At 43.8% G+C, this 25,281-nt stretch overlaps 1 protein-coding gene and 1 gene segment (V, D, J or C); one reads left to right on the top strand and one right to left on the bottom strand.

The window, feature by feature from the left end:
- The first annotated feature begins 4,240 nt into the window (after nucleotides 1–4,240).
- LOC115304902 lies at nucleotides 4,241–5,142 on the top strand. The segment is given in 2 exon segments: nucleotides 4,241–4,405; nucleotides 4,685–5,142. Coding segments are annotated over 2 exon segments (384 nt in total).
- Nucleotides 5,143–15,344: 10,202 nt separating this feature from the next.
- Nucleotides 15,345–21,282, bottom strand: LOC115277963 (serine protease 58-like). Its single transcript, XM_029922385.1, has 6 exons — nucleotides 21,175–21,282; nucleotides 20,839–20,925; nucleotides 19,084–19,222; nucleotides 18,603–18,859; nucleotides 15,744–15,883; nucleotides 15,345–15,592 (listed from the first exon to the last, which is right to left on the bottom strand). Exons 2-6 carry the CDS (start codon nucleotides 20,894–20,896, stop codon nucleotides 15,443–15,445), a joined length of 744 nt encoding a protein of 247 aa, XP_029778245.1. The 5' UTR covers nucleotides 20,897–20,925; nucleotides 21,175–21,282; the 3' UTR covers nucleotides 15,345–15,442.
- Between the last annotated feature and the right edge of the window lie 3,999 nt (nucleotides 21,283–25,281).

The raw sequence follows: 25,281 nt of genomic DNA, 5'->3' as shown, positions 1-25,281 counted from the left end.
AGAGCACATTGTTCTTGCCCTGGAGCAGGGACCTGACATGAAACTCTCAGGAGTGAGTCCTTTAGACTCTTCCACCCCAAACCCATGCCAGAGTCCTGCCACTGGGGACCCTACAGAATCAAGGGGGTTGGGTGTCCCCCTGCCTCTCCTCCCTTGCCTTTATTTCTCTCTCCCTTTCTACACCCCCACCCCATCCCTATATCCTTGGATGTCCTTACTGAGCACTCTGCCCTCTGGCACCTGTCCCGCACTCAGTTTTTTATGGGCATTTTCTAAACCTGGAACTGGTGAACTGGTGCCTACCCAGGGGTGGGGGCAGGATGGATTACAAGCAGCAGAGGAAGGAGAGAAGTGTTTGAGGAGGTGTTTGGGTAGGGCTATGATTTCCATCTCCTGAAGGAGTCTTTGCTACTAATCCCTGGAAGGACACATAGAGGTGAGGGAACCATAATCAGCTTTCCAGATGGGTGAATCTGAGGCAGCCTTGAGTTTCTGCACATTCCTGGGGGAGGAGCAGGGAGGAGGAGGGAAAGGAAAGAAGAGGGAGAAAATGGAGAGTAAATGTAAACTGGCCTCTGGGATGTTTGGTGCTTTACCCTTCCTTCCATGAATTGCCTGCCAGAGAAGTCACATTTAGTTGATTCTCCAATTGGGAGCTTGGCCCAGGGTCCCTACTGGCAAGTGCTTTTGTATTCAGACAATAAAAGCACAGAATGTTAGAATATTAGGACACCAGATTTACTGAGGAATAGACATTGCTGTCAGGCAATGAATTTTAGAAAAAGGAATTTTAGTGAAAAGGAATTTTAGAGAAAAGGAATCTTAGACCCACTTAATTTTCCAAGGATTGCAATCCACTTAATTTTTGATGAGGAGACGGAAATACCAAGGGTTAACACGAGGAGTGCTTGATCCCCCCTCCAGTCAGAGACAGAGCTAACATAAGAACACAGGGGCTCTGACCCCAGTCCAGGGCTCTTTCCATTTTTTTTAGGCTACAGACACCCCCAAGGCACCTAGCCACCTGCCGTGCCTTCCCCACCATGGCTGGTCCTTGTGGAAGAGGTTATCATCTGCTGGTTGCTTCTCAGGGAGGGGACCCACATCTCACTCTATGCACAGAGTTTTTCTGCCCAAGCTATGGCACAGCTGAGCCTGAGCCAGAATCACCTCCCTGACCCCCAGCATCCTTCCTGCATTAGACAATAGAGAGGCTCTGAAAAATAAACAAGGACATGTGTCAGGGGTCATATCCCAGCACAGAAACTAGACCACACATCACACAGGAATTCCGCTCAGAGGTGGAGAGGAGCTGGAGGTGGATAGGAGCATCTATTTATGCCTCCATTCAGAGCATGCATATTCTTTTTAGTATCTACTAAGTTCATCAAACCTGGTATGGACCAGCTGGGTGGTGGGCAGCTGTTCTGAGCACCCAAGTCAGAACTGGGGTGCAGTGGGAGAGGAAAACCCATTTCCCATGCCTTCTCTGGGAGAGGCGAGGTTGCTAGGCAGCCATCTGGAAGGAAGAGGCTTACCTTGGCCCAAGATGGGAGCAGGGCCAAGACCAGAGGAGGAGCCTGGGGAGGCAATGACCTTGAGGATCAGGAATCCAGGGAGGAGATAACAGGAGTATCAGAGACGTTCTGATCCCAATCGCATTTGGGGATTAGGGCTAAGGGAGGGGGTGGCAGGGAGACAGGACAGCCAGTCCTATAAACTAAGATGGGGCCAGGATCCCTTATCCTGCAATCTGTCTACCGGGCCAGAGCAGCTGCTCAGGGTGAAAGCTGGGAGCCAGTGCCTTACAGCTCCCGGTTTCTGTTCCTGGGTTCCTTCTAGCCACCCACAGGGCTTTCCTCTCCCTGTTCACCTGTTCCCCCAGTTATGGTTTCCTCCCTCGTGCAGCCCCCTTCTCTTCTATCCTCTGATCCCCAGAGCAACTCTCTTCCAGAGTAAACTCAGAATGCAGCCCATATGGCTTCCTAAGTGAGGACATCTCTGTACTGGCACATACATGTTTCTGGTATTCCAGACGTGTGATTCGGACACTGCTTTCCAGAGCTTCATCCCTCTCTGCCTAGAGAGAAATAGTGTGTGTGGTGGTGTGGCCTTGGGACTCAGCTTCTCCCTCTGTAAGATGCACATCATGATGAAAGTGATTTCGTAGGAAAATGGATTAATAGATGAAAAATCGTTGGAATAGAGTTTGGCAGAGACTGAGCACTTAGAATTGACTCCTGTCGCCACCATGGTCAACTGCCCATTCAATTCCAATATGACAGAATGAATAGCACCATTTACCTCTCTTTCTCTCTCAGTCATCAACTGAGAGGAAAATCACAAGATCTCATAACTTTTCAGCAGTGGTAAGACGCCTGGTTTTTCAGGAAGTTTGGAAATCCGTGATCTGGGAAATCAGATGTTATTGAAATAGTCAGATATATTAATGGACTTGTTTTATATACAACATTGTACATAATGAAAACCTGTCCTTTTTAAAAAATCAACAACCACACAATTTTCAAGTCATCAAGCCAACTGAATGATAAACTGTATTATGTTGTCACCACATGGCATCAGTAACTGTCACCCTTTGCCAGAATCGTGGGAACTATATTCTTGTTAGTATTTATACTTGAGCAGAGGAACAAAACTAGTGAATCTGGGAGGCGCAAGCCCCAGGACACAAGGCCATAGTTTTTCCTGACATGCAGTCTCCTGGGTGATGGGTCTTATCTTGCTCCAGTTGTCTTGTTCATTCATCAAGTGTCTGTGACAACGCAGACACCTCACTGGCTGCACCGACGTGAATCTGGTGCAGTCCCAGGTCTTGAAATAGTGAAGTTTGGTTGCTAGGTCCCTATGTGTCCCCTTCCTTTTGTCTGTAAAATGCTGAGGGGGAAGAGAAGGTAACTATGGGCCTTTACATCTAATTTCCCAGATCACGGATTTCCAAACTTCCTGAAAAACCAGGTGTCTTACCACTGCTGAAAAGTTATGAGATCTTGTGATTTTCATCTCAGTTGATGACTGAGAGAGAAAGAGAGGTAAATGGTGCTATTCATTCTGTCATATTGGAATTGAATGGGCAGTTGACCACGGTGGTGACAGGAGTCAACTCTAAGTGCTCAGTCTATGCCAAACTCCATTCCAACAATTTTTCATGTATTAATCCATTTTCCTACGAAATCACTTTCATCATGATGTGCATCTTACAGAGGGAGAAGCTGAGTCCCAAGGCCACACCGCTAGGTAGTGCCGGCACTGTGAGCTGTCAGGAAAACGTAACTGAAAATCAAAGCTCTTCCCAACTCAGAAAAATCTCTCCCCAAAAATAGGAAAGAAAGCAGTCTTACTACTGAGTAAGCACGAAACCACTGTGAGACACATCCCAGGCATCCAGGTAATCAGAAACAACCCATTACATAAATGTTCCTGAGATAAGTAATAACCAGTCCTCAAATAGGAGTCCTGGACAGGCCTTTTGCTAACCCATAGTTCGTCTTACAGTCCCTTGGTACCTGGGGGTGTCCATCTGGGTTTGCTAACTTGCTTTACCCAAAGGCAAAGTTAACGTGCCACACCTTTAGGACAGGGACTCATTTTACAGCTTGGTGTGAGACATCTGCTCTAAATTAAGTTAGGCTCATCCTGATGTTTGTATTTCAGAGATGATGGCAGGTCCTTGAGAAAAACATTTCTGGGTGATCTGCGTACGCTTCAAAGGAACAGAAGAAAGAAAAAGTTACAAGTTTTCTAAAGTAAATGCTCTAAGCAAATGAACAGGAATTAGGTCTCTTTCCTTACTTTCAACAGGGAAAATTAAGTCTCCTATGTTTAATTTGTAGTTGCTCTTATAGAGGAGAATGCAGGTAATTAGACATGAGTGCCTACTGTCTACTGCCCAGTGTGGCCTCTCACGTATGGGGGAGAGAGGTCTTCACTCAGTCTACCAGCCGGCTTGGCTGCGTTGAGACGTTTTAATCCCTGGGGAATGTTTGAGGCCCAGATTCAGAAGCGCTGTTGTCTGTGTTCAGAATCTCTGGGACACAGTTGAGAGGGTGCGGGGCTAAGTACCTTCACAAGGCACTCACTGATTGTGGGGGGGGGGCGGGGTGCATGCTTGGGTGAGGGCTGTTGGCAGGCAGGAAACAGGAAACCGTGGGGTCTGAACCTCAGTGAGAAAATGAGACAAAATATTGAGTTTCCTGGAAAAGCCACTCCCTTTTGAGTTTCAGGCCTAGAGTGTCAGCTACTAATCACCACCTCATACACCGGGCCCCTGCTCTCCTGCCTGGCTGACCCCGTCCCACTGCCTTGCTGGAGGAAGCGCGGGAGGCCAAGGGAATGGTACCATTGCCCATTTTGTGGGGCTGGGTGCTCATGGCTACCACGAGAACAGGTCAGATGCCAGGCAGAGAAAGCCACTCCATGGGATGAGGGAAGGGAAGAGGGACCAGTAGGCACAGAAAGGTTGCTTCCTCATCCCAGGCTTTCCAAGATTCTCCCAGGAATAGCACTCCTATCCCAGCTGAGAAAGTACCCCTTCCGTCTCCAACTGCCATCGCTCATGGGCCCTTCTCTGCAGCTGGTTATTTGGGAGGCACGGCGGTGGGGAAGGGGCTGTGGGGGGATTGCCACTATCTCAGTCCCTTCAGCCTGGCCTGACTGTGTATTTCAGATGCCTCAGCAAGCTTGGTGGAGCAATGGCCCAGGTGGGTCCTGGTACCTCGTGGACAAGCTAAAACCCTGCACTGCATCCTGAGGGATTCGCAGTACCCCTGGATGAGCTGGTACCAACAGGATCTCCGGGGACAACTGGAGCTGCTGGCCACCCTGCGGAGCTCTGGGGATAAGGAGGTCGTACCCCGTCCTGGAGCAGACTACCAGCTGATGCGGGTCAACAGCACGGAGCTGAGACTGCATGTGGCCAACGTGACTCAGGGCAGAACCCTGTATTGCACCTGCAGCAAAGACACAGCGAGACACCCTCCTTGGATCAATGAATAAAAACATCTCAGACTGGCAACCACAGACCCAACCTCCCCCGCCGCCCTGACAGCCCTGCTAAGCCTGCTTCCTCTCCCCCCAGAGCCTTCCTGGCTGCCTCTTTTCTACAAGCAGACTCTTTTCTTCCTGTTTTTTATTTATTTTTGAGAGAGAGAGAGAGAGAGAGCGAGCACACAAGCATGCGCACAAGTGGGGACAGGAAGGCTCGGAGACAGAGAGAGAAAGACAGGGAGAGGGAGAATCCCAAGAGGGCTCCAAGCTGCCAATGCAGAGCCAGACACAGGGCTCGATCTTGCAAACTGTGCGATTATGACCTGAGCCAACATCCGGAGTCACACGCTTAAGCGACTGGGCCACCCAGGTGCCCCTCTACAGACTCTTACTGCTGCTCTTCCCTTGCCCTTTTGGTGAGCACCCTGCCTGAGGAGCACCGCCATTTAACCACAGGCTCTGAAGGGCTCCATTGCAGACCACTCCACCACGTGTGAGCTTTGGGAAAGACTTAATCTCCCCGAAACTTGGTTTCTATCCCCATGAAGTCCAGACAGGAGCTCTACCCAGCTCAGAGCCCGCTGTGAGGATGGAACAGCACAGTTCCCCACAATATGCCTACAAAACAAGCCAATGCATTTTCACACCAGTATCAGTGCCCAGAGGGCTGCTGGGAAGAAACCGGGAGGAATGCTGGGAGCTCAGAAAGGAGGGAGAAGGCGTATCTCAATATGTAGCCCCCTCGCTCGCGTCTCTAGAATAAACACCCACGTTTCCAATTAGATCCCTATATGCAATGCTCGCCACCACAGAAACATCTCACACCCCAATCTCCAGCTGATCTTTTTAAAAGTAAAATCCTCAGAGAGGGGCTGACCCGGAAAGGACCAGGGTCTGGATCTGCAGCAGAGGGCTCGTCAAACCTTGACTGAAAAACCATGGCTCAGAACTGCGTTTGCAACCTGGGCGAGGCCATACACGGAGTGAGGGTGGGACAAGGAAGCTCGGGGTCTCAGGCCAGAAGCAGCAGCAGGTGCGAGGCCAGGAGAGAGGCCCCCACCCCCGGAGCCCTGCAGAGATGGGAGGCCGGAAGGCTGCTGCACCACTCGGCCGCTAGCTCGGAGGGTGTCTGTCCCAGAGGGTGTGGACCAGACAAGCAGGTAACTGGGGTGCAAGGTGGGAGTTGACAAGAAGACATCTCAAAGGAACCTCAGTCCTGACGGGGTCTCGGGGACTCAGAGGCTCGGAGGCTCTGAGGCTGAGCTGCTGCAAATGCCCTTTCCTCGGCGCAAGTGGAAAGGGAGTTTTGTCCACTAGGGGGCACCATCTGCCCGTAGTTCTCCGTCATGGGCTCAGCCTGAGAGTCTGGCAGAGGTCACAGGTGAGTCTTCTCTCTGCCCCTTCTCGGGTATTGTGGTGAACACCTGCGCAGCTCTAGGGGCCACGAACGGTGAGGGGGAGCAGGGCTAGAGCCTGGCCCAGGACTGGGGACATCGGCTATCTGTTCTCTGATCCCTCCAAGAAGGGACCTCTGAGAACTCTCCCACTTAGATCCTTGGTCAGAGGCCACCAAAGGCTGTTAAACACCGAGATGGCAGTTCAGAGAGGCCTGAGCCACCAGCTCTTAAGGGAAGCTGAGGCTCTCTCCTGGCAGCTTTTGAAACTACAACCAAGCACCTCTGGCTGGAGGGATGGAAGGCACCATATTCTGATTGATGGGTTCCCTTCCTCAGTCCCCGGGAGCTCCCGGGGGACTTCCCAGATGCAATTCTGTTCATTTGGACCATGAATCCTGCGTTAATACCACCTCCTAGACACTCAATTCATTGGTGATTAAACTAGCCCTCCTGGATTGGCAGATGGTAGGGAGTCACATGATGCTTTTTCTTTTTTCTATCCATTGTTATCCAGAAAGGAAATATTGATCCATGAGATGTAGTCTCTTGTCTGCAGGCTGGTGAGAGTAATTTTTCCATGTCTCTACAAAGTATATGTAGCTTCATTTTTTTCTTATTCAATACTTTCAAATGGCCTATTAGGCAAGAGCCACCATTTGATGCTTTTTATTTTTGCTTTTATTTTAATAGGGAAATAGATGCTCAACCGCTTGCACAACCTGCCCAGTGTCACATAGGTCATGGTCGTATAACCAGGACTCAAGGACAGGAATTCTGAGTCAGATCTATGACTCCCAACACCTCATGATGCTGCCTTTTTACGTAATGAATACAGTGCCACCGGGACAAGGGACGTGTGATTTGGAAGGCATCTCTCACCCCTTCCATAAAGGCGGCTCCCATCGTGGTGCAGACGTGGTCGGAGAGCACAGAGAGGTCCAGACGCGATGTGGCAGCAGGTCAGGTGAGGGCCCTGCAGAGACACTAAGTACCCTGCAGACTTGTCCTACGGTGCGAGGGGTCCCGATGGGAATACAGTTATGCAGATTAAATCTAATGATTTGGAGGGGGAAGCAATATATCTTGATGGTGTAAATTAAGATTCTGCTCTGTAGTTATCTCCGTAGTTTGGGTTGGGTTGAAGCTCACAGAATCCCAGGACGGGCAGGGAAATACAGGCACCTGGACAGCCATCTCTTTGTTTCCCTTTGCCTCAGCCATCCTGTCAACTAATCAACTCACGTGCAGAATTCCCACTCCATTTTCAGTCTTTTACTAGATATGGTGTGACTTTCAAGAAATACCAGGGATGTTTCTTCTTTACCTCCTCCAAATTTTACGCCTCTTCTCCTCTTCTTTATTCTTTCATTTAGAAGGTCCTCGGAGAGCAGAAAGCATGAGCTCAAAGTTTCACTTGCAGCTCTGAGAGGCAGAGGAAGGGGAATGGAGCCTCTTGGTTACAGTTCAGATTCCAGAGCCCCGAACAGAAACAGAGCCCATATTTACGGACCTTACCCCTTCATTTCAGGGGCCCTGAGCAGGAGAGCAAGCGTGGGTCTCCTGTAAAGGCAAGGGCTTAGACACAGGTGGACTTGGGAAGAGGGAGTTGATAACGAGTTAATAATTGTTAGGGCTTCAGGATCCATGCAAGCCCCTTGAGTTTAAGCACACGTCCATGAGTACCTGGTGGGGGCTTGTTAAGGATAAGCTGGAATAAAGTGGGGTTGGTAGACCATGAACTCTGACACAGATTAGCAGTTAGCCAAGCTGAGGAGAAAACATAGAATACTAGGAAGCTTTACGAAATAATGTAATAGTTAGGGTTGTGAACTTAAACTTATTTTTCTACTTTTGTTGGTCCTCTTCGTTATATACAATGAGTATTTAGGATTTCTGAAATCAGGGAAACACTTCAAAAATGAAGCAACCCTTTCTGGCAATTGCCTATCTAAATGATATTGCAATGTACTTGTCTTGCAGTAATAGTTTTTTACCTCTACCCAAATAAATACAATTATGTTGTAAAACTTCCTTTTTATATTTTATACCTAAGAGCCTCTTCCATACAGACTGGGGAAGGCACAGGTGCCTGACACCTGAGGAAAGGGAACATATATTGGTAAATTTTATTAGATTGTTCCTTGGCTCTCTGATATAACCTGATTTACCTATTTATTTATTTTGTCTGTGTGTGTGGATATGAAAATAGTTTCCATCCTGATTGGAGAAAGACAAACACAGATGTAAAGAAATTGTGATGGGGGAACCTGCGTGGCTCACTCAGGTAAGCATCTAACTCTTGGTTTGAACTCAGGTCATGATCTCACAGTTCATGAGTTCAAGCCCCATGTCAGACCCCACGCTGACAGGGCAGAGCCTGCTTGGGATCTCTCTCTCTCTCTCTGCCCCTCCCATGCTCTCTCTTTCTCCTTCCCCCAAAATAAATAAAATAAACTTTAAAAAATTATATAAAAAAGAAATGGTGACAGATTGCCAATTATTTCTTGGCAAAGACTTAAAAATGAGATTCTCACTTACTGAGTGCCTACTGTGTGCTAAATATTATGTTTCATGCCTGACGTAAGTTATCTTATGTACAACTAGTCCCATTTTAGAGATATACTAAAACAAGACAGGTTAAATTACTTAATTCCTTGCCTAAGGAATTAAAAGCTAGTAGCTGTTGAAGTTGGGATTTTGCTTCAGATTCTGTATGTGTCTCTCTCTGTCCCTTCTCCACTCATACTCTGTCTTTTTCTAAAAATAAATAAATAAATATTCGAACTTGGAATTAAATACCAGATTGGATCCCAAACCCATGCTCTTTCAGGCACACTAAGCCTGAGATCATCCTTTTGGGCATCTAGAAATGAGAAAAACTTACATTGGGAGGAGGAGATGTTGGGAATCAAAGAGTGGAGGGACAGTAGTCAGAGCGGGGTGCCAGCAAAGCTGACAGACTCCAGACAGCAAAGCGTATTGAAGGTCACAGGGAAGTCAGGCAGATGGCCAGTCGAGGGGCAGCAGGGCCAGGAGAGCCTGCTATATGGCAGGAAGCAGCAGCAAGAAGTTGTGACAGCAAGAAGCTGGTCCCATATGGGCTCCCAGTAAAATCTAGGAAGAGTAAGGCAGAGACCCAGGCTTATGGGAGCTGGGGAATCAGACAAGGAAAGACAGCAGTCACAGCACTGGGATGAAAAGGCAGGGTGGCGTGCGTCACTGCAGGAACAGGACAGAGTCCCAGTTGCTAGATTTGGGCTGTTTGGGTAGAAAAGTGTAATGGCAAGTTTGGCTTGGTGATGAGTTCAACTTCTCTTAACCAAGGATAGTATTGGCCCCACATCTTGGGCTGCTGTTGTGCACCGGGTTCTAGAGACTATAGGTGTGCCAACTGAATGGTCAAGGTAGGGATTTGGGGCTACAGAGAGCCAGCCAAAAACAAGTTTGGATGCATGTTTCATAGTTGAAACAAATCCTACGTGTAATTTACTAACATTTAATACTCTCTTAAAAACAAACCAACACCACCAACAACAACAACAAGTCATAGAAAGAGTAGCAAGGGGTGCTGGTTTGGTTTTAGTCACAGCGGTTGACAGACACCCCAAAGTGACATAGTGAAGGTGCCTCGTGCTGCAGGGTTTTCAGAGGGCCGGGGAGCAGCGACCTTGGGGTTCCTTGGCAGTGTCAGCCGCTGGACTGGCTTCTCTAATCCCCGTCTTTAGCTTCCAATGGGCAACTTGATTCTACTTCGATTGTTATAGACAATGACTTCAAATCCAGGCTTTTTCCCACCCTGACCCCCTATGGAACAGAGCTCATTTTTTTGGTTTCTGAAATCCTCTGTCCTTGAAATGAATACACAGAGGAAGGCTTGCAAATTCTATCTTGAAAGTCTCGTCAGTATGGTAGCTGGCATTAACTTCTGTGCATAAGCAGAGGCTCTAGCCTAATCTTCACTTTGTTTCTGTAAGATCCTGGCCTACGCACTCACATTTAGCTTTGGGGATCATAGCCTTTCAGCCAAGAGTCCGGGGGATATCCCCTTAATCAGTGGAACAACATGCTTCCCAAATCCTAACATGTTATGATTTGAGGAAACTGAAAAATACCCCCCCCCCATTTTCTCCACATAACTTCTGAATAATTGGAGAGAGACTAAGGGGTAAGGCAGATGGGAAAAGAAATTTCTGGCATGGTTACTTATAGAGCGGATAGAGAATATGGCTTAGACATATGGCAACATGGGATTCCCAAGGCTGCAACTTAAAATTAAAAAGATGTATCCCACCATTCAGGATCCTGAGTGGCGGGTTCTACCATATTTTCTACTAAAAACATAAAGTGCAAATAAATAAACAAATAACCGTACAGATATCACATATTCTCCCCTCTCAGTAGCATTTGTCTCCCACTCAAAGGCCTCTTAGATTTTAGTTTAATCTGTCTCAGGAAAATAGACAAATGTTATTAAGTTCATTTGCTTCTCTTACTCTTAAGTGGAAACAAATAATGTTGTCTGGTGACATTTTGGGGCCCTGAAGAGAATTCTTTCAAGGGTTCGCCATAAAACCGGGATCCCCAGGAATGAAACTGACAGGAAGCTCTAGTTCTTATTTGATTTACGTCACAAAACAAATAAACAAACAAACAAAAACCACCTGACAGATTTGGTAGTAGTGGACCAATGGGAGTCAACATCCTATAATGTGATGGCATCCTCCCTAGGACACAAACCTGTTAGTGACAGAAACTGAGTCAGTGGCCACCTGGCCCCCTAGAGGATGAACCTTGTTCTAACATTGAGAGCCTCCTTTTTAGCCCATACCAAGGTGACCTGAGTCTATTTATTTGGTAACTTGTGCTCTAGGAACAAGAACATAGCTAAATTTTTCGAGATTCTGGTTCTGAATTGATACTAATTTGTGGTGTTTGTTGGCAGGGAAGACTTATAATCAGTGCTATCCTCTGATCAGTGTGGGGCTTTTGAAAATTGAGGCATAAGTGAATGTGTTTTTACATAAGTCTTCCCTAGAGTAATTCAATGGGCTCTGAAACCATCTAGAATTCATTTCCATATTTTCTACATGCATTGGTGAGGATGGAAGGGGTGCATTTGTTTTTTGCAGCTGGTAGAATCTCTACAATATCTCTTGGGTTTGTGAAGTGAGGGCTTTTGTTGTTGAAAGGGCTAAGAGAATGTTGGTGGGACTTCCCCTTAATAAATCTAAAACATCAGCGCATTGCTGAGGTCAGTACTACCAACACAGACTTGAAATATGTGGGGTGAGAATTTGTGTTATAATCTCATTCAGTTCTTCATGTGGCTCAGTCATAGACTGGTGGGATATGATAGTGTTTGATTACCGCCTGGTAACACCAATTATAGTTGCTCTTCCATATGTAGCCTCCTTACTTGAACAAATCAATTCAATCCTTCACACTCAGTATGCAACTATCCATCTGGAAAATGTATTTTTGTATTTTGCATTGAGAAGCTCAGAATTAATTAGCTTTCATTTGTCAGGGACAACAGTAGTTTTTTACCTCCATGCTCAGGCAGTCATCATTGCTCTGCCCCTGAACCTGAATATAGTCTTTAAGGCACTTGACAATCTCAAATGGTACCATGCTGATCTGTTGTATTGATGATACCATTGGTAGGATGAAATAACAGGAAATAGCAAGTTTCCTGGGTGTCTTGGAAAGACAGATATGCAATGGTGGGCAGGTGATGTAACAGTAAAATATATCCACCTGCTACTGCAGGTGGGTATATGTTGGGTTCCTCTGTTGAACTGAACATGTTTTACATTGTGCTCCCTACTATGATGAATGGTATCTGAAGATCTCTAACTTTTATAAGCAACATCTATCTCATTAGAATATCATGCTCTGAACCATTTAGTAAGTAATCTAGAAAGTTGCTAGTTCAAGAAGAGAGTAAGTCAGAAAACACTTTGCAGCCAGCACAAGTTGAAATACAATTGGCTGTTTCTTAGTTTTAAACCCTGTTGACTCAATGGTGCTAGAAGTATCTTTAGTGTACTGAATTATACTCAGTGCAAAACCTAATAAGAAAACCAAAATAGAGATCCTAAAACATGGTAGCAAAATCATGCTCATTTTTCCCTTTGGGGAAATAGCTTCTGGTTTCCCACTGGGGGCTAATGGAGACTAAATGCCTGACTCCAGATCACTGGTTGGCCATGAAACTTGCTCTAGGTGGTGACTGTCATTGACTTGGATATGCTCAACAACATTCCACCCTCAACTTGTAGTGTAATGGACCAGAGGTAAATTAGGCCCCGAAAATACAAATAAGTTGCATAAGCAATTGCCCTGGGAAATCTTTCCTTAGGCCACACTATGACCTCAAAGAGATTTCTTCATAAATGGTTCACTGAAGATGGAAAGACTTCACTGGTTGACATATTGATACTGATTGCACATCTAATGCGATAATAAAGCCCCTCAGAGGGATGTCCTGAAGGAAAGAGGAGAATGAGATTCTTCTCAGGAGATAGAAATTCAGGCAACATATCTAGTTGTTTTCTTCTCTGCGGTTGGGGTTTATGTGAATTTCTCAGGCACTCAGAAGGAGGGAGGTGGATGGAACCGGGATTAGCTGTTTGGGGAAAAATCAGGTACTGGGATTTCTCAGGGTCATCTTGCAGCAGGAGAATGTTGTATCCCATGAGAATTCTCACCAAAATGCTTTCACTTTAAAAGACTTTAAGAAATGTATAGATAAGTGGGTCTGTTCTGAAGTCCTTCTTCATTCTCCTGAGTGCTTTTTAGTGGCTACATAAAAAAATAATAATAATGGGGCCAGATGGAGCATTTGCAGGGACTTCTTGCAAGCCTCACCTGGTACCGCCACCGCGGCAGATCCGTGTGCCAGCATCAGTGGCCAGTCTCAGCCCTGATGTAGTCCTGATGTGGTGCTGTCCCCCCTTGGCAACCCCTTTCATCATGGAGGGAGTAGCTGTTGACCTTACTGAAAATGACATAGTCTATATTTGGACTTTCTGTCCCTTGCCACCTTCCCACACCATCATCCTTGAGTTAACTGAATGCCTTATGTATCCCATAAAAAAGAAAGTATTTTACGTTTAAAATTTTTTTTATTTGATTTATTTTGAGAGAAAGAGAGAATGAATATGGAAGGGGCAGAGAGAGAGAGAGAAAAAAAAAAAACCCAAAGCAGGTTCCTTCCTATCTGCACTGAGCCTCGTGTGGGTCTTGATCTCATGAACTGTGAGATCATGACCTGAGCCAAAATCAGGAGTCGGAACTTAACTGACTGAGCCTCCCAGGAGCCCCGGAATGTATTTTCCAACCAAGGAAGTCACTCTACAGCGACAATGGTGAGACAGTAGGCTGATACCTACGGAATTCAGTGACCTTGACCTATGCATTGTCAACCTAGAATCAACTAGCCTTATAAGATACCAGAATAAACTACTGAAATCATAGTACCATTTGACGGTGGGAAACATCTCCAGAGAGTGAAATACTCTCTTGCAAAAACCATCTGTTTTCCATAGCTGAAATGTCAGTTAATACCATATCTGAAGGTGAAGTGCTCACAATTGCCTTAATAATCCGTACACAAAATGTTGCTTTTCAACACTGCAAGCTGGACTTTACTCATTTCGAGGTTTTTGAACCCTAGAGAGAATAAGATTTCCTGCTGGTGCTCTGCTTCCTGAAAGGAATTCTCCTGTCCCCTAGACGGACTGGAAGTTTCCGATGGCCCACCTGTAGCCGCCCCAGGCAGAACCCTCTCAGACTCATTTTGTTTTTGTGCTTTTTTTTTAAATAATTTTTTTATTTTTATTTTTTTTACATTTATTTATTTTTGAGAGACAGAGTGAGACAAAAAGTGAGTGGGGAGAGGCAAAGAAGAAGGAGAGACACAGAATCTGAAGCAGGCTCCAGGCTCTGAGCAAGCATTCAACACAGAGCCCGACATGGGGCTAGAACCCACAAACTGTGAGATTGTGACCTGCGCCATGTCTGACTGAGCCACCCAGGAGCCCCTAAGTATTTTTTTGATATTAATTTATTCAAAAGAGAGTGAGAGAGTGAGCATAAGCAGGGGAAGGACAGAGAGAGAGGGAGACACAGAATCTGAAGCCGACAGGCTCCAGGCTCTGAGCTGTCAGCACAGAGTCTGATGTGGGGCTCGAACTCACAGACGGCGATCATGATCTGAGCTGAAGTTGGACGCTTTACTAAGCCACCAAGATGCCCCTGTTTTTGTGCTTTTGATCCTAGCTATCAATTAAAACCCTCAGGTGGTAACTGGAGCTGCTGGAGTGAAGTGAAAAGACAGGAAGGAAGAAAAATGCAAGAGTAACAGTTACAGAGAATAGGGTCCATACAGCAGCAGGAATAGTAGAAGGGACAAGTATGTATTGGCAAAATCTGACCCGAACTCCCTGTTACATCAGCTGTTTCATGTGCCTCAGTTCACTTTTGTATTAACCTCTCATGACTCGAGCATCTACCCAGAATTCTGCAAATTGAATGACCAGGATCTATGCCTGGTATAGAGAGCCATGTGGGCAAGAAGAAACAGAGTGCAATACCTCCTATAGTCTCCTTCTTCAGAGCCTTTTCCATCACCTGTATGTCTAATTAGCTCTTTCTTTGTCAGATTTCCTTTTCCCTTTTTACATGTGTCACTCAACAAAATCAGACATTAATTCAGTGCAAGTAGTAGGGATTTGTCACCCAAAATGGCTGGCCAGCCTTTTTTTTTCAATAGGTCAATGATCTCTTTGTTAGAACACAATTCCTACTTGATAAACTTCAACTGCCGAAGGGGTGTTGAGTTTGCCGTTTTCATCAAACGGGAAGAAAAACGCTTATCATGTAAGGTGACAGTCCAGGGATGTACAAATCAGTCACTATTGGGCAGAAGTGAGACAGACATGCCTGATGCAACCCAGGGCATCTACTCAAGGTTTAATTGTGAGGCTGGGCACAGGGACAGGCTGTGTCACAGGATCCAGAATTCCTGCCATGGGAGCTCAGTTGTTTTCAATTGTATTTATAATCCAAGACATGTAGCTAAAGATTTTGGTATAGATGCCAACATCAGCTCTCAAAACACATCCATCTGCAAAAGTCAATATTCCTTGAAGGACTCCATTGCAGACTGCTGGGGCAGCTGTGACTTCCTGCCAGGAGAATAAAAAAGGAAACTAGGGTTATCATCTCTTTTTGGGAAAAAAACAAAAAAACAAAAAACAAAACCAAAACCAAAAACCACACACACACACACACACACAAGAAACAAAATGGGCAACTAAGGCGTTAAGAACACACTACCTTGCAGGACAGCCTCCTTCCTGGCACGATGCCTAAGCACAGCATACCTTCTCGAATCCTGTAGGTTTTATAGGCATCATGGCACTCACTCCTAGAGATCATGGAGATGTTCACATTCTGCAGTGAGTCGGGCTCCTTGGCTAGAGAACAGAGAGACACAGAACTGCCTTAAGAGTCAGTAGATAACAAACCTCCTTTTCTCCTTGCTCTCTTTTTTAACATATTTCTTCTGGCAAAAAGGAAAAGAGATCAAACACTGAGAGAAATCAAAACCGTGGCTGCTTGGACAGCAGGAAATGATCAGATTAACAATTTCTCATGATACAAGTGTCTTTCTCTTCATAAAAGAGATTAAATCCTTAGAAGTGACATGTAAATATGAGACACTTCTGCAATGAAATGAAATGAAACAAGTTACTTTAAAATTTTCTAGAACTTTTAACATTTCAAGAATATCTTTTGATGTGGAATTATTTATTTTATTTTTTGAGCTTTTATGTTTATTATGTGTCTCTTAGTTGAAATTCATCACTGACTCCTTTTTAAATGTTTTTGTTGAAATATATTTGACCTATAACAATGTATAAATTTAAGGTGTTTAACATGTTGATTTGATACATTCATATATTGTGTATTTTTAAGTTTATTTATTTTGAGAGAGAGAGGGAGAGCAGGGGAGGGGCAGAGAGAGAAGAAAGAGAGAATCCCAAGCAGGCTCTGTGCTGTCAGTATGGAGTCTAACACCAGGCTTGAACTCACTAATGCAAGATCATGACCTGAGCCGAAGAGTCAGACGCTTAACCAAGTGAGCAACCCAGGCGCCCGATAAATTTATATATTGTAATAAGATTGCCATCATAGTTAGTACCTCTATCATGTCACATAATTATCATTTCTTTTTTGTGGTGGGAATAATTAAGATCTAGTCTCTTAGCAAGTTTGATCATAATATGATATTGCTGTCTCTATTTAGTATGCTATGCCTTAGGTCTCCAGAACTTATTTAACTACTAGTTGTGTGTACCCTAAAATAACATCTCTCTTATTTTTAGAGTTTGAAGGAATTTAGAGAGCCTAGATATTCATTTATCAGATCAAAAAAACTCAGTATCTGCTAAAAAAATTTCATAAACCAAATTAAAATAAACTGCATTTTTTTGGTTACATCATATCTCTTCTTGACCAAGTAGCATAATCCAGATGAGTCAAACATACTGCTCATTAGAGGGATTTTTACCTATTTTCAAAACTCAAATGGACGGACTCTCAGAGGTCAAAGAATTTCTCCCTGTGCAGAGGACATAATGGTAAATGAAATAAGCCAGACACAGAAGGACAAATACTATAAAATCTCACTTCTATGTGGAATCTGAAATAAGCAAAACTGACAGAAACAGAATAGAATGGAGGTTGCCAGAGGCTGGTGAGTGGAAGATATAAGAGTATGTTGATCAAAGGGTACAAACTATTAGCTATTATGTGACTAAGTGCTAGAGATTTAATGCACAGCATGGTAGCTATAGCTACTAATATTGTACTGTGTACTTAAAACTTTCTGAGAGAGTAGATCTTAAATATTCTCACCACACAAGTGAGGTGAAGGGGCCATCATTTCCCATTCTGTATGTATATCAAAATATGATGCTTAAAAATATACAATGTTTAGTTTTCAACTGCACCTCAATAAAGTTGGGAAGAAAAGAATTTCTACTTTTTTGGCATATTCAAGTAAATGCACCTCAAGGTCTGAAGGTATTTACCGAAGAGCAGTTTAAAAAGGTTGGAGCAATGGCAGCATTGTTAGGATAACTGGACAGCTGCCTCCTGACTTCTAGAAAAGGAGAATTAGGGTAGATGGATGGGTGGAGTCTGACAAGCTTGGCCAACATAAATCTCCTTTTCATACCGTAGTGTGTATGGCATATGATGAATAGTAAATACATAAACATACTCATGAGTTAAATTGTACTAATCATTCTTCCTAAAGATCATAGAACTGTATAGTATATACAGACCATGGTTCTACTTTCCTTACAGTTAATAACCCTCCTACTGCCATACTTGACTACTCTCTTGATTAATAGCTACAGACAGTGGATTCAAACTTAGAAAATATTGGAATGGGATACAGACAGGCTCAAAACTTAGAAGACAGAAAGCTGTCTCATTTTGCTCAAAGTTTTTTTCATGGAACCTGAAGTATGTGATATAGAAGAAAGCTGAGGTAGAACATGTAATTCAGTAGGTTTAAATAACATAGAGGATTTCCACTCATACAAATGGTAGTCATTCTTCAATTTTGTAAAGAAACGAGTGGATGTTCAGAATGCCACCATTCAAAAATGTTTCACAAATATTGTCCTCAAGCTTTTAATTTTTTTTTTTTTTTTGGTATCACCAGGACCCCTGCCTGGTTTTGCACAGTATTACATATTTATCTTATGTTTAATGCATTAATATTATTTCATGATATTTCAAGGCTTTAAGTTTTTGTTTTGCCTCAGATAGTTTGAAAACATCTGATATAGTTTGTGCCACATTTTAGAGTTCAGAAAATTGATGCCCCAAAGGCAAAGTGACCAACCGCCATATAGAAAATTAAGACTAGAATACAAATGTCTTCTATCCACTGACACCATTTCTATCATGTCTGGAAGCAAAGATGGTAGCAGGATACAGTGGGGGAGGAAGCTCAAAGGACTCCTCCATGAAAGTACAGGGAAAGGGAAAAGAGATGAAAAAAATGAATTAAGAGGTAAGAAGGAAGCATCATTGGTAGGAATTGTAGAAGCCAACAGTAGAGAAGGAACAGAAGCATCTCCAACTCTGAGAGGAAAGTATTAGCTTGAGGTCACTCACAGGTGTGAAATAGGTTGTAGGCCCACGTGGAGACCATGCACATGGATTCTTCAGGGGCAGGTTCTTCAGGCAAGCTGACCAGTTTCACATGGTCATTGAGTTCAATATATTCTCTCAGCTTGATTAACATCAGGTCATACTCAATAGAAGTGACTGAGAAGTTTGGATGATGAATCATCTTCTCATAGCCAACGACTTGTGTATCTTTTTCATCATAGTTTGATGGATTCGTAACCCCCAGTATCACCTGAAGCTTTCTGGAACAATGTAGTGGTTTGAGAAGAGACTTGACAGAGACTATTTATACTTCCTGATGGACCTTTATTAGCCCCTTCCCACAGACATTTTTCTCTATCACTGACCATTCCCAGAAGGCCTCCCTAACCCCACTTAATTGAACAATGGCACTAGGCAGGGGTCTGGGTCTGTGCCCAACCTGAAAACCCAAAGCATGAAGTGGTGGTGGGGGCTTATTACTTACGGCAAGTTGCAGTGAGCAGCTGTGATCACCCATAAGGGGTGAACCAGAACTCCAGCGCAGGGCAAGTAATCAGATTTCAGATAGACCAGGTATGGAGGGGTGATGGCAGTTAGATAATCTGGGTCAAAAGCTAAGACAACTGGAAAGAGAAACAGACAGGAAGTTCTGAGAGCTTTGCAAGGATCGCTGGAAAAACAAAGGAAAATTACTTAATACACTTATGTTCCCCCTACCCTTCTCTCTAATACCTTTATCTATAAGCTGAATTTGTAAACTGACTTACTTTGTTCTAAAAACATGAAGAAAATGATAAAGACATATCAATTCTCCCTTTTGTTTCAATATTTTTTTTCAAATTGAAATACAAGTTTTCTAAGTACTTTCTACAATTCAGCAAACATGTTAAATCAACTCATAGAGAACTTTCTGTCTTTACCTTTTTTGGGAATGTTTTTTATCAGTCTCATCCCTTTTCCCCTACAACAATGAAAGGCAAAACAATACAAGTGCCATTTAAAACACAGACCAACTGCTAACAGAATCTGAGGAGGGGGAGATAATTTATTCATTCAACAAGTAAGTACTGAGAACCTAGTATCAGCCAGGTTCTGTTTTATGTGCCTGGGCAACATGAGGAAAAAAGCAGATAAATATGCCTGCTCTCATACATCCTGATGAGAGGAGACATTCAATAACAGTAAACACAATACATAAGTGAATGATACAGGGTGTTAGATGGTGATTGGCACTGTGGATAAAAATGGTAGAACAAGGAAAGAGGAAAAGGTAGTACTGCATTGGGCATGTGTGTGGCCGGGCCTCACGCAATGTTGCATAACAGTCAGGGTTGACAGACCTCTGGCTAGCATGAGTGATGACCCATGGAATGAAGATGAGAGAGTTAGATCATCAGATATCTGGGTCACTGGGGTTCCAGGTAGAGGAAACAGCTGGAGCAAGTGTCCTAAGGCTTGTTTAAGGGGCATCATAGAGGCTGGTGTGGCTGACATGGAAGGTGAGGGGGAGAAGAGCAGGAAGGCACAGAGATTAAAACACGGATGTTGTTAGGACATGGACTTTCTTCTGAAGGAATGTTGAGCCACATCAGGGTTTTGTGTAAGACAGTGATAGTTATTTTCTTATGGAGAAAGGTTGAGTGCACTAGTAGAAAGCAGAGAGGTATGTTAGAATAATGTGATAATCCAGGCAGGAGATGGTGCCTTGGCCAGCATGAGCAGTGGAGGTGATGAGATGTGATTGGATTTGGGATATATTTAGAAGAGAGAGCCAAAAAAATTCCAAACAGATTAAATGTGGGGTGTGAGAGAAAGAGCTTTTATGCGTACCTCCAAGGTTTTTGTCTGAGTAACTGGAACCTGCCAAGACAATACCAAATACCCTCTAATGCTTTGCTGTGTCCATTAGTTGGACCTCTGCTTTCAACCCCTGCCTCCACTTCTCATTCCTTCCTGCACACATTGGTCCTGTTCTAGACAGGACCAGGGTTGGGTCAGTCTTCCTTGGGAGCAGGTATGGTATTGGGATGTCAATGTCCATGTCTCTCCAAAAAAGCATACAAGCAATCAAGCTGAGATGAGACAGATGGGCAGTAGCCCCCAGGGATGGTAGTGGTGGTGGGGAGAGAGAATCCATTCTACACTTGGATCTGGAACAGTGCCTTCTATCTTTATCTATCTTTCATGATTCCTCCCGATTTCTCTTGGCAGGAAAAGAGAAGAATGTGAAGATACTCACCAGTCAGGTTCAGGAGAGTCCAGAAGAGGATAAACTTCATATTGATGTCAGAAGCCATTTCAAAGGACGAGCTTCAGCCCAGGGTTTCTGGAAAGGATGGAGATGAGGGACAGAAAAGGACTAAGATATAGCAAAAAGGGGAAGAATTTAAAATATCATCTGAATTCTTCCCGGTGGCAGGATGCAGTTCCAGAAGAGGTGTCCACCAGTCAGAATAAGGGATGGTGGCAGGTATCAGAAAGATACAAACAGAGATCAGGTGGTTTGGTCCCTGACACAGTAGAAAATTAATCTGAAATGCAGCATTTTTGTTTTCCTTTTCAGGGGAAAACATACCTAATCTGAGAGATGTCAGGGCTCACAGACTTTCCATACCCCCTCTCCTCTCTGCTCTGGCTTTTGTGAGACCTGCAATCATGGCCCTCTCCAAACTACACCCAGGACAGTGACTCCTCCCATCTGTGTGATGCTAACCCCTGGTTGTGTGATGTAGACATTTTTCTCCAGTGGCCACAACCCAGCCCCCTGGTGCTGGCCTCACTCCTCTGCCTGACACTGAACTCCTGCTTGAGATATATCAGCCTTTCCTTTGCTTTTCTTCATCCACTCATTTATTCACCCAGCCAGCCAATAATTTATGTTACATGTCTGACTTGTGCAAGGTTCTCTGCTCACTACAGAGGATGCCTAAAAGTGAAAATACTGCTCCGCCTGCAAAGAGCTTATACATGAGTGGGAGTAATAGGTACATAGACAGGCAATTACAAAACAAAGTATTCAGAGCTCAAACTCTACCTATACTACCATGTAGGTGGAAATACTTGCAAAACACAATCTATTACACGATTTGTATCCAAATACAGATGTTTCTTGAAATGAAAACAGACAACCCAATTAAAAAGTGGGCTAAATATCTGAACAGATACCTTACCAAATGCATTCATCTGCTCAGGCTGCCATAACAAAATACCACAGACCGGGTGGCTTAATAAACAGACATTTGTTTTCTCACAATTCTGGGGGCTAGAAGTCCATGATCAAGGTGCCAGCAAATTCATTTCTGGTGAGACCTCTCTTCCTATATTGTAGATGTCCACCTTCTCACTGTGTCCTCGGGGCATTTCCTCTGTATTTTTGTATAGAGAAAGAGAGCCAGCTCTCCCGTGTCACTTTTTATAAGGACACTAATCTGGGCACCTGGGTAGCTCAGTCCGTTAAGTGTCTGACTTCAGCTCAGGTCATGATCTCATGGTTTGTGAGTTTGAGCCCTGTGTTGGGCTCTGTGCTAAAGCTCAGAGCCTGGAGCCGGCTTTGGATTCTGTGGCTCCCTCTCTCTCTGCCCCTCCCCTGCTCATGCTCTGTCCTTCTCTGTCTCTCAAAAATAAGGAAACATTAAAAAATATATAAATGGGGACACTAATCCTATCAGAACAGTGCCTCACTCTTATGACCTCATTTCAGCTAAATTACTTCCTTCTGGGACCTGTCTCCTAATACAGTCACTGTGGGATTTAGGTCTTCAACATATGAATTTTGGAAGGATACAGTTCATTTCATAACAACAAGGAAGATACACAGATGGCAAATAGCATATGGAAAGATTCTCAACATACATTAGGGAATTTCGAACTAAAGCAACAATGAGATACCACTACATGCCTTGTAGAATGGCTCAAGTTTAAAACAGAAGACCAAACGTTGCCAAGGATGTGAAGCAACAAGAATGTTTATTTATTGCTGGTGGAATACAAAATGTGCAGCCACTTTGGGAGACAGTTTGGTGGTTTCGCACACACTCAACATAATCTTACCACATGGTCCACCAATCACACTCTTGGGTATTACCTGAATAAGTTAAAAACTTATGTCCACAAAATCTAACACATGAATAATTAGAGCATCTTTAGTCACAATTGCCAAACCTTGGAACCAACCAAGATGTCCTTAAATAAGTAAATGGGTAAACAGTGTGGTACATCTGCCATGAAATATTATTTGGTGATTAAAAAAATGAATTATCAAGTGATAAAAGACACGGGGAATCCTTAAATGCTTATTACTAAGTGATAGCAGTCAGTGTAAAAATATTATATATTTTGAAAAAAGCAATCTATAGAGACAGCAAAAAGAAGAGTGGTTGTCAGAATTTGAGGAGAAGGGGAGAAGGATGGCAGGAAGGGCACAGGGCATTTTCAGGGCAGTGAAATTATTCTGTATGATACTCTAATTGTGGATAACATGATATTATGGGTTTGTTGAAACCCATAGTACTTTATAACATAAAGAGCAAGCCCTAATATAAACTATGGACTTTGGTCACTAACAATGTGTCAATATTGGTTCATCAGCTCTAACAAGTATACCACATCAATGCGAGATGTTAATTTAAGAAATAGATTGCTCACTGGTAGAATCCAGGTCATGGGTATACACTGTGAAATTCTGTCAGCCTTGTTGTATGTTTAAACATCTTCATAATAACATGTAGGAGAGTTGTAAGTCTTTACTTAAATTTCACTTAGTTAACATACAGCGTAATATTAGTTCTAGGTGTACAATATAGTGATTCCACACTTCCATCCACCGCCACCTGATGCTCCTCACAGGTGCCCTCCTTCACCCCAGTCATCTATTTCACCCACACTCCTACCCACCTCCCCTCTGGTAATCATCAGGTTGTTCTCTGGAGTTAAAGAGTCTGTTTCTTGGTGTGCCTTGCCCTCTTTCCTGTGTTTCCTATGCTCATTTGTTTTGTTTCTTCACGGGGGTTGAGGTATTGCCTTAGAACACAAGGTTAAAGATACTTTTTCAGCCTACATTGTTATAAGGAAGGAGTATCCAAAAATTTACACTGTACCTGGGTCTTAGAGAAGGGAAGGAACTTGTCTTGCAAAAAAGAAGAGAAAAAATAATTCACAAAGAAGGAAAGCCTTCTACAAAGGCAGAAATACACGTAGTAACATGGTGTGTTTGTGGGGCAGCAACCATGTGTTATAGTGAAATTGTTAAGGGAAAGATAAACAGGAATTCTATAACAAAAAGCTTTATTGTATAAGCCTTGCATATGTAAAACTTGTATAAGTCTTTATTGTGTGGGAGATAAGGAACCAATCAACTTATTATTTGATGAAATTCTATTGAATATCTGGGACAGACTTTAAGCCCAATGTTTATGCCCTGCATAATCCCTGATATCTTCTCCTTAGGTGTGGGACCTGCGATTTGCTTCTAACTCGTAGGATATGGCAAAAATTATGGGATGTCATTCTGATAATTATGTTAACACATAACATTAACTGTGTGTGTACACATGCACGTGCGTGTGCACACACACACACACATCTACCTGACTAGCATGTGCAAGAGAGATTTTTCCCACTGGCTCGGGAATGTAAGCAGCCACACTGAGGAAGATTAAGTGTCAAAGAACTAGGCATGGATGCCCTCTCTGCCCAAAGGATTGCCTCAAGGACCTGAGGGCAGCTTTCAGCTGACAGCCCAAGAAGGAGAGGATCTTGTGTCACACAACCAGAAGAAAATGAATTCTACCAACAACCTGAATAATCTCACAAGCAATTTCTTACTTTAGAGCCTTACTAGACCCTGAAGGGAGGACTCAGCCAAGCCATACTTGCACTCTTGATTTGCAGAAACTGTGAGAAAATAATTGTTGTTTCAAGCTGTTCAATTTGTGGCCATGTTTTTATGCAGCAATCGAAAACGAATACAAATGTATACTGTGTGCTGGCACTTTATTAGATATTATTGATTTAGTGGTAAGGGAAATGGGAATCTTGCCCTCACAGAAGGAAGGAAAAGAATGAGGAAGAAAAACACTAAGTATGTCTGCAGGGTGGGAGGTGGGAGGTTGAGTGAAGGCTTCAACCTCCCTGTTGTCCCACACCAGAGGTCACCCAATGAAGAGAAAGCACTGAAAAGCAGAGAGGCGAATGCCTGAGGTGGCCACGATGGAAAGTCGTACAGACAGTGACATGGGAAATGCAGGATTACCAGTATGTGTTGAAGACATAATTTAAGAGTTACTAAATACTCAGATGAGACTTTTATTAAAAACTCTGGGACGCTATAAACGCGATTCAATAAAAGGGTCAGGGGCCATTGGGCAGTGACTCAGAGATGGGAAGCAGTGAGAAACTAGGCTTCCAGAGAAGACAGGCAAAGAGAGGGGCTTGCAGTTTGGATAACCAAGGATTACAAGGAAAATAAGCATCATTGAATTAAATGGCCTCAGGATCCAAATTTGAGGATTTGATCTTTGTTTATGTGTCAGGATAAGTTATGGTCTTACTTGTTACCCAGCTTTTATTGCCTTTTTTTTTTCTTTTTCTCCTTGATGAGGGACAAAAAACATAGAACGAACCCTCCTCTGCAGTCTCTACAGATGCATGGATTTGCCACCTCTCTCATGGCATGGAAAGCCAA

The sequence above is a fragment of the Suricata suricatta genome, chromosome 2 (assembly GCF_006229205.1).
Source record: "Suricata suricatta isolate VVHF042 chromosome 2, meerkat_22Aug2017_6uvM2_HiC, whole genome shotgun sequence".
NCBI lineage: Eukaryota > Metazoa > Chordata > Mammalia > Carnivora > Herpestidae > Suricata > Suricata suricatta.
The sequence above is the reverse complement of the archived record's forward strand: the minus strand, read 5'-3'. Positions and strand labels throughout refer to the sequence as shown.